Consider the following 13738-nt stretch of genomic DNA (forward strand, 5'->3'; position numbering starts at 1 on the left):
CTGAATGAGACTGTCCAACTAGGGTGGAAAGCACTGAGGATTGAACAGACTAAAACAAAGCTCCAATCATTTGTGGATTACGGTATGATTTTAGGTGAATCAGGGCAGCGATGTTGCAATTTATGTGTTGAGTTGCACCACAATCTTTATGGAGGATAAGAGAGGGTGTGTTGTGGCAATAGTAGGGTTTGACACAATGGATGGATGAGAATTTTAAAATCCACGCATTTCCAATTAGGAGTCATGAGGGTCAATGATTACCAGTATCATGGTTAGACAGGATTTGCTGCAAGTTAGGATGTGGGGAGCAAAGTTATTGGCACCACAAACTTATGGAGGATAGATGATGGGAGGCTGGTTAGGGAAATGTTTGAATAGTCAATCTAGAGGTAACAAAGGCATAACAATTTCAACAGCTAGCAGGATGAAGTAGGACCGAATTGGGCGATGATACATTTGGAAATTTGTGGAGTCACTGGCTAGGGAGTACAATTTGCGTGGGACTGAAACAATTTCCTTTGGTCTTCTCAATAATTTTCTGGAGGAAATTTCTATTCATTCAGTGCTAGATATTGACATGCAGGTAATAGAGTTAAAATGAGACTGTGGAGAGGTCAAGCAAGATGATGCTGAGGTAGGGCTGGGTGTTGTCATGCTGTACAAGTGGAACTGACAATGAGATTTTGGATGATGTTGTCAAGGGGCAGAATGTAGATGAGAAATAGGAGTGGAGCAAGGATAGGTCCTTAAGGGGGCACTGAGATAAGATTTCAAGAGTGGGAGTAGAAGCCATTGCAGGTGATGCTTTATTTCAACCAGATAAACAAAATGGAACCAAGGTTGGCAGAATCCCATGGATAATGTTGGAGAGGGTACTGTCAGGATGGAGTGATCAAGCATGTAAAAGACTGTATGCATATTGAGAGAACAAACAGGCATAAGTTTATCTTTGTCTCAGTCACATCAGATATAATTTAGAACTTTGACAATATGTTTTAGTATTGCAGCAACGGTGTAAACTTGGTTAAAAATATTCAAACATGGGATTTCCAAGAAAGATGGATACAAGTTTGAGAGAGGACACATGTTCAAGAACCACATAGAAGGAGAGCGCATTGTAAAAGCAGTGGTTCAGCCATTTCAGTTCTATACCCTCTTCTTACATAATTGTAACAATTTTTCAATGCTGAATTAAAGACATATGCTCTCAAAGGCATATGTCGTAAGGATTATATCTCATGTCAAAAATTCATATGGTGCAAAACTACAATGTTTAATCTAACACATTCTATTTCAAATAAACCTACCTGAACCATAGCAATCTCATTGGTGACTAGACCATAACGGATTACAAAATTACATTCTTTAATGTCTAGACCTTCTTCAGCTACAGTAGTCGCAATCAGCAGGTTGATGTCTCCATCATGGAATTTATTCAGCACCTCCTTTTGTTCGTTCTATTTAAAGAATAAAGATATTGGAAACTCAGAGGTAAATAGTTCATGAATATAGATTATAGCTAATATACCTGAAATTTAGTTATGTACCCCTATATTTCTACACTCACAATTATCTTTAAGAAGATGTCAAGCTAGGGACAAATTCATCACCTCATAGACCCACTATTGATTTTAGCAGCTGAGGAGGACATTAAAGCAGAATAATGATATGCTGACTAATTCCGACATTGAAGTAGAAAAGAGTGGTTTTTTTTGGTTAATACTCAACAAATCATTATGTAATAGTTTATACATGATGTAATTAGATTATGGCCTAGCTTATTTCTAGGCTATTCAAATGTAAGTTAATGTTGTGCAAATTCTGGGAGTCTTAATTTCCCTCTTAATTAATATGGAATTCTATTTTTCAACAAATAGAAGAATTTTTAATAAATTTAATATACGCAAGAAAACATTTACAGTAGAAAAATAATGTTTAGCCATATACTACTCATTTTTAGGAGCTTTAAGCCACAGTTAAATTAGGCCAAATTTGAATGAACAGCATTAAATTAGTCTCCAAGGCCAAACCTTTAATGTTTTACATGTAAAACTATAGCCATGCTTATAAAAGCTATAATGACGGCACGATCGCACAGTGGTTAGCACTGCTGCCTCACAGCGCCAGAGACCTAGGTTCAATTCCCACCTCAGGTGACTGACTGTGTGGAGTTTGCGCATTCTCCCCGTGTCTGCGTGGGTTTCCTCCGGGTGCTCCGGTTTCCTCCCACAGTCCAAAGATGTGCAGATCAGGTGAATTGGCCATTCTAAATTGCCTGTAGTGTTAGGTAAGGGGTAAATGTAGGGGTATGGGTGGGTTGCGCTTCGGCGGGGCGGTGTGGACTTGTTGGGCCGAAGGGCCTGTTTCCACACTGTAAGTAATCTAATCTAATCAAATGATGCGCTCATTTTTACACCCTGACAACGCAAATTATTGAAAAAAAGATACCATGCTGTGCATTTTTTAATTCACCTCCACATAAGAATATTTAAACAAATCTACAACAACAAAATACATAGAGTGGAAGTTTAACTGAAACGACCTATATAATAGATTTTTTTCAGAAATTACAATTTGTACTTTTCCATCCCATCTCCATCTTACTTATGTTACTAATGTGTCCTGATGTTTCCTTCATTGATTCAGCATTAATTTTTAGTCCGATTATGGTTCTGTTAAGTACCTCAGGATGTTTACTAAGTTAAAGACAGTATTTAAATATAAATTTATGAAATGAAGAATGAACCCAATATGTAATTTGTAAGAGTTCTGAGATCACTGCAAACAAAATTGACTTCATTTTTGAAGAAAGCAATTTACCTGCGTCATGTGTTTGAACTGACTGTTATTGCCGGCTCCAGTTAAGTAATGAGCCTTAATTCCAAGTTCCTTAAACTTCTCATTCTCTTCTATCCACTCATGCAGAGCATGTGCATTTTGGCGTGTCTTTGTGAAGATAATGCCTCTTGAGTTTCGTTTTCTAGAGAATTCTTGAAGAATAGTTGTTCGCAATTTTGTCAATTTTCCATTTTCATTCTCAATCTTTCCAGCAAGAATCTGAAGGTTTTTTTGTCGTTCTGAAAAACAGGATATTGTTTTTAAAAATGTTAAATCCCTTCCAATTCTGTGAGGCCAATTATTACTCCTGAATTTCCGATATATACTTAAAGTAATTGAATTTCATCATTAGTTAGCATCATTTCCTAAAGTTTACCTTAATAGCATTATTAAGCAGAATATGCTTGAGTTTGACCACTAAAGAAAACATCTTCATTGAAACCAATAATTTACTTATATCATATTCATAGATTAGCTACTGCATTGACATGACAATTTTATTTCCTACATCAGCAATCCTTAGGTCCAAGAGCAGGAGTAGATCACATGGCCCCACAAGCCTGCTCAGACATTCAATGCAATCATGACAGATCTTCTGCCTTCAATCTACTTCCCTAGCCTTTCCCCATAATAACTCGCTTACAGGCCTAAACAAAATCTATCTCAGCTTTTAATATATCCAACGAAGGAACATTCATGACTGTCTGGTTTAGCTAATTGAAACCATGTGTGTGAAGAAATTTCTTCTCATTAGTCTTAAATGAATTGCACTTACCCTGAGATTGACCCTCAGAGTATTCTATTCTCCAGCCAACATAAAGAACTTCTCAGTGCCAACCCTGTCAAACCTCTCCAGAACTTTTCAATTAGATTGGTTCAAAACATGATGAAAGTATTAAGTAGCAGGGAGTTTTGCGGACTTAAAGCATGGAGCAAAAAAAAATCAATTGCTTTTAGGAACCTTAGACAGAGAGTTTAATTCAGCAAATGTTTGGCAAAGGAAGGGTTATAGAGGCATACAGTTATACAGCATGGAAACAGATCGTTTGGTCCAACTTAAATGTGCCAACCAGATATTCTAACCTAGTCTAGTCTCATTTGCCAACATTTGGCCCATATCCCTCTAAACCCTTCCTATTCATATACCCATCTAGTTGCCTTTTAAATGTTGCAATTGTACCCATCTCCACCATCTCCTTCGGTATGCTTTCCTTTATTGGTCAGAGTATTGAGTATAGGAGTTGAGAGGTCATGTTGCAGCTATACAGGACGTTGGTTAGGCCATTTTTGGAATATTGCGTGCAATTCTGGTCTCCTTCCTATTGGAAGGATGTTGTGAAACTTGAAAGGGTTCAGAAAAGATTTACAAGGATGTTGCCAGGGTTGAATATTTGAGCTACAGGGAGAGACTAAAGAGACTGGGGCTGTTTTCTCTGGAGCATTGGCGGCTGAGTGGTGACCTTTTAGAGGTTTATAAAGTCATGAGTGACGTGGATATAGTAAATAGATAAAGTCATTTCCCTGCGGTGGGGCTGTCCAGAGCTAGAGAGCTTAAGTTTGTAGTGAGTGGGGAAAAATTTAAAAGAAAATAAGGGGCAACTTTTTCATGCAGAGGGTGGTGCATGTATGGAATGAGCTGCCAGAGGAAATGGTGGAGGCTGGTACAATTTCAACATTTAAAAGTCATCTGGATGAGTATATGAATAGGAAGGGTTTAGAGGGCTATGGACCAAGTGCTGACAAATGGGACTAGATTAGGTTAGGATATCTGGGTGGCATGGACAAATTGGATCGAAGGGTCCATTTCTGTGCTGTACATCTCTATGACTCAATGACCTCCTCTGGCTGCTCATTCCTTACATGCATCACCCTTTGTGTGAAAAAGTTGCTCATTAGATCCCTTTTAAATATTGCCCCCTCACCTTAAACCTTTGCCTCCAGTTTGGAACTCCCCTAGTCTGTGAAAAAGATCTTGGCTATGTATCCTATCCGTGCCCCTCATAATGTTATAAATCTCTATAAGGTAACCCCTCAGCCTCCGATGCTCCAGTCAAGACAGCCTCTCGTTATAGGTCAAGTCCTCCAATCCTGGCAACTGTTGTAAATCTTTTCTGAACCCTTTTAATTTCACAACATCTTTTAAAATGGAATGGACAATTTCCTATTGTTTTCATAAGTACGCAGTACATGTCCCAGGTGTCACGTAGACACAGAGGACACTCATCCCCATAAGTGAGTTCTCTCATTCAATATGATTAGTTGAAGTCAAAATCATAATTAGCAGAGATTTAAAATGGGATACTAAGCCATAATCCCCTGTTTTAACCTGTGCTGTTTGATTCGCAGAAATAATTTTCTCTTCAGATAATTATCCAATTCTCTTTCGAAGTCATAACTGAATCTGCCTCCCCTGCACGCTCAGGCAGGGCATTCCGGTTCCCAATCATTTACTATGTAAAATTTAATTTCTTCATGTTACCTTTAACTCTTTTGCCATTCACATTAAATCTCTATCCTCTAGTTCCTGATCCTTCAGCCAACAGGAACAGTTTCTCTCTATACACTCTCACTAATTATCCTTCATGGTTTTGAATACCTTTTATCAAATCTCCTCGCAATATATGTCCTTCTCGAAGAAGAAAAGCTCCAGCTTCCAACTTAGTAGACTCATTTCAGTTCAAGGGTACTTGAATTATGTGGTTTTCACTCCAGGGAGGTTGGTAGAGGATGGAGCTGAGTGGGTCAAAACTAAAAGTAGATCCTAGGTTGCCATGGGAAAGGCCAAATGCTGAGAACATCTGGTAAGACTGCCTGCCTCAATTTCCTATGATTTTATCCCAGCTGTAATAAAAACAGTTAGGTCCTCTATCCCTCACATGATCACATCACCCCATTGGCTCATCATCTTCATCATGATAACCCATGGCCAACTCATCACTCTTCAGTGCCCATTCACCCAGTACACATGATGGCACACATGATGGACATAACCAATAATCCTCATTAACAATGGCAGAATTGGAACGTACCACCCACCATCATTTAGCATGCTTGGCTGAGAACCCTGGCCTATAAAAGCATTATCTCAGCATGAAATCTGCTTTAACACTGAAATAGACTGTCGACTTCGCTTGATTGCCATTTTTAAATGGAAACACTAAGTTGTTCTTTCCTTGATCTCCTGTCAATGTCTCAATATTTATTTGCACAAGATTAAGAGACGTAAACTGTTTCATTGACACTCGTGCAGGGTTATAGAAGCAGCTGTATTTTTCAAAGAAGACTCTAAATGGGTTCTTTTATTCTCTCAGTAGTTCCATACTTACCATGGGTATAGAAAGAGCATGAGATGGCATTGAGTAGGCACAGGGAGTATGAAGGGCCTATGGCAAGTGGCTGGGTGGCACAGGGAAGACCTTTGAACTTATACAAAAGGTTTTCAAATGAAGACAATAGTTTATGGCTTGTTGTGAAGAGCCATAAACTGTGAATGCTGGAGAAGCTGGCCTGACTGCTTGAAAATTGCAATGGGCTAGGAGATGCCACCCCACACTCAAGGTCACGAGTGTAGGTTGTGAACTTGCTGTTATCCCACATCAGCAAGAATAGGGCTGGAAATCCTGGAATTGGTCCCACTCTCATTTTTAAATGGCTCCAGGGTCATCCTGACTCGATGAAATCCAATGCTGTGTCTTTATTTATAAATCCCACTATGCCGTATTGACTACTTTTCCCAATGTGTCCTGTCACTTTCAATAATCTGTCTGCACATATCCAAAGTCTCTTTGCTTCTGTAACACCTTTAGAATTATATTCTTTATTTTATATTACTTCTTCTCACCTTTCCAGCAAACAATATCACCTCACACTTCTCTGCATTAAAATTCATCTGCCACCTATCTGCCCTTTCCATAAAACTGTCAATGTCTCCCTGAATCTCTGTCATCCACTTCACAATCATTCCAAATGCTGTATCATTTACAATTTTTGAAATTATGCCCTGTATTTCCAAGTCAAGGTGATTAATGTAAATAAAGAGAACCAATGTGTACCCTGGTGTACCCTATATGTCTACAGCCAGTCTGAAAAACAACTGTTTATCATTAGGCTGTCCTCATAATATTTTGTTTTTGTTGCATGCATCTTTGCCCCTTGCATTTATATGTCCTTAACCACATCACCATTATCAGCGGCTCTGTAGACAAATCTTAACTGAATCGTCCATCGTTTCACGTGTTCAACTTAGACACATTACAGCCTTCTGGATTCAAGAGGAGTCTAACAATTTCAGACCACAATTTCTTCAGTAATTTTGTTCCCCTTTCTTTTCATATTTTGAACTTGTTCTTCACTTACTTTTGATTTTGGATCCGAACCATTTATTGTTGTTATCCTTCTCAGACAGGCCCTTGAGTCCAACGCTGACCTTCTTCCACTCCAGAATTGAGGGGCTTGAGGTAACTGAATAGTCCAATGTTGGATCTGCAATACTGTGCCGCAGGTTGGACATGTGGTGTTTAAGAAGGCAAGAGGGTGTGATGCTCAAAGATGCATGAGATGGTTAGAACCTTCATGGATGCTTCTCCTCCAGTTGGATGTTTTTGGACAAGACATCCCCAACAGTTACTGTAGATAGTGCAAATTTTCAGAGGTTTCGAGGGTTTGTTCAAAACCTTTTCTCTGCCCTGTGAAACTGCTTGCATGACAAAGCTCAGAGTAAAGAGCTTGTTTTGGGAAATATGTGTCAGGCATTTGGTCAAGTGGCTTGCCCAACTAAGTTGTTTGACAGGGACCTGTGCCATGGATATTGGAGATGGTGACTTGAAAAAGGACACTGATATTGGAGTGTCTAATCTGCACGGAGATTGGTTGGATTTTAGAGAGTTATTACTGGTGATATTTCTTTAGGGATTTAAGATAGGTACTATATATTGTCCACATCCCCAATGCAAAGAGAAGGTATCCTGACTGCCTTGAACTTTGTGTTGAGCTTGAGGTCTTTCTCATCAAACGCTCTGTTCTTTACATGGACAAAGGTTGTGTCAGCAACATAAGGCAATGTTGAATTTCATTGTTGACTTCTGAAAAGGAGGTTCCCAAGGTATGAGAATCAATCCATGTTGTCCAGTCACCGCCACAGATCTTAATAGTCAGAGGAACAGTGTTGCAAGGCAGGAACAGGCTGATGGGGGAGCTTTGCCTTCCAATGGGCCTTAGGCCCATTGTCCAATATGTCTGCCTGAATGTGTCCATGATAGTTTGAAGCTTATCCTCTGATTGCGCACACATGCAAGCACCATCTACATAGTGTAGCTGAATGATTTTGGATGGTTTTCATTCCAGACTGGTGGCAAAGTAGTTGAACAATTTCTGGCTTATCCTACAGGCGAGTTCAACTCCACTTGGAAGTTTTGTGAAGTTGGGGTAGAGTGTTGCAGCAAAGAAGGTGCAGAAGAACATTGGCGTGATGACACAGCCTTGCTTTCCTCCAGTTTGTAAACATAACATCTCTGTGTTGGATTAATTGGTGAGGATCACAGATTGCAACTGTGGTGTAGCAAGTGGGGAGTGGTAATGAATTTCTGGGTGTGATCAAATTTGAGTTGTATGTTCCATAAACCCTCAATCTTTGCGGAGTTACAGTCCTGTGTGAGATCAAAAAAAGGCTCTTGTACAGAAGTTACTGCTGCTCTATGTACTTTTCTTGAATTTGTCTTGATGTTAAATTATGTCCACTATACCTCTTGATGGTTAGAAGCCATACTGTGACTCTAGTGGAGCAACAGGAAGGAAGCATTGAGGAGAATTATTGAAACAAATTTCCCTGTGGTTGACAGCAGGTAAACCCCTCAGTAGTTACTGTTTTTGGCCTTTTCCGTTTTCCATTTTCATGAAGGTAGTCACTATTAGTGTCCGAGAGATCAACCAGCATGCCCTCCTCCTTCCAAATAAAAGAGATGAGGTTATATGTCCAAGAGTGGTTCTCAACCATATGTCTGCAGGGATTTCATCTGCACTGGTAGTCTTGTTTGTTCTCAGTTGTCAATTGGGCTTTTTAACCTCATGTTGGAATGGAGTTGTGCTGAAGTGATGGGAGTGGTAAGCAGTGGAATGGTTGAGGAGATCCTCAAAGTGCTCTTTACAATGAATGGCAGCTGGCTGCATCTCTGTCCTTTACTCTTAGCTTGTTATGAATACTCCTCTGACACACCTTCTGTCTCTGTGCCATTTCTACGTTTTTTTTGCATTGCCTCATCAACTCTTCTTTCACGTAATTAAAGTTGTGTGTCTTCACAAAGCTGCTCATTAGTTATTTTTCTATGCTTCCCAACTATCTACTTAAATCTATTACATTTCTACCTTTCCCCTGTTCTGACAAAAGTTCATCAACCTGAAACGGTAAACAAAAACAGCAGTTGTGCGAAAAGCTTAGCGGTCTGCCAGTATCTGTGAAGGGAAATCAGAGTTAACATTTCAGTTCTGGTGACTCTTCCTCAGAACTCCTGGAATCAAAATGTTAACTCTGATTTCTCTTCTCAGATGTTGCCAAACCTGCTGAGCTTTTCCAGCAACTTCTGTTTTTATTTCTGATTTATAGCATCTGCAGTTTTTTAAAATTTTTAACCTGAAATGTTAAGTCTGTTTCTCCGCTCCAAACCTGCTAAATAATTTTTAACCTACTCTATTCTTTTCATTTTATCCTTTGCTGGTAATTAACAACCCCATTTATTTCCACGACACAGTCACTCTTACTGAATGTATTATTTTTTGAAAAAAATAATACAAAAGAGTATTAAAAACTCAAATTCAGAGAGACAAGGTGAATTCATTTCCGTGGTTCCACATGATGGCCACTTGGCAAACACAACTATATCACATCACAGGCATGAGGTACATCAAAACTAGGTGCTTTTTCACACGAAACTAAGAGGAAAAGAGTTTGACTGAAAGTCTTTGCAGGAAAATCTTATACATACTTTAGTGTGTACATCAACTTGATTTGAATTTTTTTTAACAATGTAACAGAGAGGATTAATGACTGTAACTTGACTTGATGTGTATACAGACTTCCAAAAGGTTTTGTTGAATGACCACATAATTGACCAAGGTATTATCGGGACAGGTATTATCATACCTTAAGACTAACCAAGGGACCGCAGTTAAAAAAACTATAGAAAGCCTGTACAAAAAATAAATGTTAATTTGGGAAGAGTGAACGTGACTGGGTAATTAGCTTATACATGAATATTTACTAAGCTTTTCAACAGTATGCTACAAATTAAAGGGAATATTACCATTAAAAAGACCGATAAGATATCTGTCAGTATCATCCAGTTTTGACTTTGGTACATCGTCGTCATCATCCATGACCTTCTTCCTTTTCTCATCTTTATAGAAGTCTGTGAGATAATTGTATGCATCGATCATCCTTATGGTATCATTAATCATCAGGGCATCATTGTATTTTCTTAAATGCTCTGCACAGACACGTAGTTTACGATTATTCTCTTTGGCTCCTGTGGAAGATGAAGTGACATAATTCACAATACATCAACTTGATTTGAGTTTTTTTTAACAATGTAACAGAGAGGATTAATGACTGTAACTTGACTTGATGTGTATACAGACTTCCAAAAGGTTTTGTTGAATGACCACATAATTGACCAAGGTATTGACCAAGGGTTAGTGGGCGGCACGGTGGCACAGTGGTCAGCACTGCTGCCTCACAGCGCCTGAGACCCGGGTTCAATTCCCACCTCAAACTGTGGAGTTTGCACGTTCTCCCAGTGTCTGCGTGGGTTTCCTCCGGGTGCTCCAGTTTCCTCCCACAGTCCAAAGATGTGCAGGCCAGGTGAATTGGCCATGCTAAATTGCCCGTAGTGTTAGGTAAGGGGTAAATGTAGGGGCATGGGTGGGTTGCGCTTCGGCGGGTCGGTGTGGACTTGTTGGGCCGAAGGGCCTGTTTCCACGCTGTAATCTAATCTAATCAATCTGTAATCTAAACATGTGTACGGGTAAGTTGAAGTCCAGTATAGTCACTCATAGTTTCCTAAACTGTAGCTACCCAATGAGGTTAAGATTAGCCTCATTCTATACTGTTCAAAACATGAGATGACAAAGGCCCAAAGTTGGTTTGTGACTGTACAAAGATATTGTGGTTACTGCCCCTAATGTTTAAGAATACTTATGTGTGTAACCCTACTGTACATAAGAGGTGTACATAAGAGGGCTTGGGGTTAGCTCAGTTGGCTGGATGGCAGTCTAGTGATGCAGTTAATGCAAAAGCATGGGCTTAATTCCCAATCCCACTGAGGTTACCATAAAAGTCCCACCTTCTCAACCTTTCCCCTCTCTGAGTGTGGTGACCCTCAGGTTAAACCATCACCGGTTGTTTTCCTCTTTCTGTATGACCCTTTGGGACAATGGCAAATGATCTAGACTAGAATTAGAATTACAGAACTGTTCTGGCACAGAGGGACATCATGCTACCTATCATGGCTGTTTTCAGACCTAGAGTTAATCTCCTGCTTTATCCCATTTTCCCAAACAGTGCCCTCTTTATTACCTTAATAGAATCTGCCTCTACCACACTCCCAGGCAGTGCATTCTATATCCTAACTAAAGGGCAACCTCAATTATCCAAACAATATGGGTGGGAAGTATTTTGTTTGGATATTCGAATGCTCAGATAACTCAGTTAAATGATATTCAGATAATCGAGGTTGTTCTGTACTCACTAGTGAGGAAAAACATTTTTACACATCACACTTGGTTCATTTTCATATCATTTAAACACATGTCTTCTTGTTCTTCTATTCTTTTAGGAGTGGGATCAGCTTCTCCCTATTTACTCTATCCAGCCTATCTAGGTTGACACGGTTGTTAAGAAGGCATACGATTGAATTTCGGAACCATGAGGTCATGCTGCAGCTGTACAAACCTCTGGTGTGGTTTGGAGTATTGCGTACAGTTCTGGTCCCCGCATTACAGGATGTGGAAGCTTTGGAAAGGGTTCAGAGCTGATTTACTAGGATGTTGCCTGGTATGGAGGAACGGTCTTATGAGGGAAAGGCTGAGGGACTTCAGGCTGTTTTCATTAGAGAGAAGAAGGCTGAGAGATAACTTAATTGAGGCATATAAGATAATCAAATGGTTAGATAGGGTGGACAATGAGAACCTTTTTCCTCAGATGGTGACAGCTGGTGCGAGGGGACATAGCTTTAGATTGAGGGGTGATAGATATAGGACAGATATCAGAGGTCTTTCTTTACTCAGAGAGTAGTAGGGGTGTGGAATGCCCTGCCTGTAACAGTATTAAACCTGCTAACTTAAGGGCATTTAAATGGTCATTGGATAAACATATGGATGAAAATGGAGCAGTGTAGGATAGAGAGGATTCAAATTGGCTCCACAGGTCAGTGCAACATTGAGAACCAAAGAGCCTGTACTTCATTATAATGTTCTATGTTTTGAAAACCTCTTCTTATATCCAAGAACAATTGCAACTTGTTCATTCATGGAACCATTCATGTAAATTGTTTCTGCACTCACTGCAATGCATTCCCATCTTTCCTATAATGTTGCACCAAAACTCTGTGCAAATCTCCAGTTGAGATCCAAAAGTGTTGTCTGATGTGTTCGAAAATAACAATGGATTCAACATTCAGCCTCATTAGATAACATTTCAGTTGCTGCCAACATGGGTTTCGTTTTGAGGTGCTTAATGGTATCATCTACTGTTTCACTAGACAAGAAAAGAATTATAGAAATTGGGGTGCTGTAATAGGACACTGCCTGAATTTTGAGATAAATTGAGAAGATTGTGTATCAAGAACATCCATTCCACCGAATGGTCTCAACATGTCTCAGCCAAATGTCAAGGGTTTTGCTTTAACTATTATTTTTGAGAGACTAGGAGGATCAGGAACGTTCATTCTGAGCCAGAAAGAAAGTGGGAACAGGCATTTAGTTCTTGATTTGCAGATGCAAATATACAAATGCCTATTTCAGTCATGGTTCCTAGGTGCTTATGTTTGCTTAAAATTCAGTCTTTAGCACATTTTTAATGTATATTTTGTGTGTGAATGCCATTCTCCCACATAATGATTAAATGTCTGTATTAGAATAAAAAATATCTAACCAAGACATCCACTATGATGTATTATTGATGTTTTTTCATGCTTTCTAATTTTGGATATATTTCTCCATTGCTTGAGTACAATTATAAACATAATCTTGAAATTATAACGTGTACAGTGAATAGCTTATCTAGCAAAACTACTTCATACAAAACCTTGTGAAAATTTTGGCTGTGATGTCACAGAAGGGTATAAAACTTAGAAAAATATCAACTATGATGGTTCGAAAGAGAATTTGATATTTATGCATGAGGCAAATGAACTCAAGGGGAACAAAAAAGGCTAGGTAGGCAAGAGATAGAAAGAGTGATATGCCTAATAAAATGATCGAATGGTTTACTTAAGTTTCTACAAACACACAATGCTCTTTTTAACCTGATTTCTCTTTCTGCACAATCCATTGCTCATAAGACTGCGTGCCAAAATCTGACGTGGGTTCTCGTCCAAGGTATGTGTGAATTTTTGTCATCATTTCTTTGATTTGTCCTCCAAAGGGATCCTTAAAACCAAACAGAATGAGAAATCAGTTACTTCGATAAAGGGTCTTTAACATGTACTTTGTGATAGTTGAATGTCATTGTCTAAAATATGATCTACTATGTGTTGACATCTGGCAACAGCACCTTCTGTCTCTATTGAATGGGAAAATAGTATCTATTAGGACAGCTGACATAATTTCTGGAGGTTTGAATGCTGTGTATATTCCATGTATTATTCTGGGAGAATGCTTTAAAACAACAAAATGTACAGATATTGTAATT

At 39.1% G+C, this 13738-nt stretch overlaps 1 protein-coding gene across 2 annotated transcripts in view; it reads right to left on the bottom strand.

Moving 5' to 3' along the window:
- ifih1 (interferon induced with helicase C domain 1) overlaps positions 1-13738 on the bottom strand; it is a 120522-nt gene that overhangs the window by 9339 nt on the left and 97445 nt on the right. For both annotated transcript variants that reach the window (XM_072579469.1, XM_072579470.1), the window contains 4 exons: positions 13353-13476; positions 10134-10355; positions 2821-3077; positions 1308-1457 (listed from right to left, as the gene is read on the bottom strand). In XM_072579469.1, the coding sequence (XP_072435570.1) occupies positions 1308-1457; positions 2821-3077; positions 10134-10355; positions 13353-13476 (753 nt within the window). The remainder of the gene's footprint in view (positions 1-1307; positions 1458-2820; positions 3078-10133; positions 10356-13352; positions 13477-13738) is intronic.

Source organism: Chiloscyllium punctatum, chromosome 10, assembly GCF_047496795.1.
Source record: "Chiloscyllium punctatum isolate Juve2018m chromosome 10, sChiPun1.3, whole genome shotgun sequence".
In the NCBI taxonomy this organism is placed as follows: domain Eukaryota; kingdom Metazoa; phylum Chordata; class Chondrichthyes; order Orectolobiformes; family Hemiscylliidae; genus Chiloscyllium; species Chiloscyllium punctatum.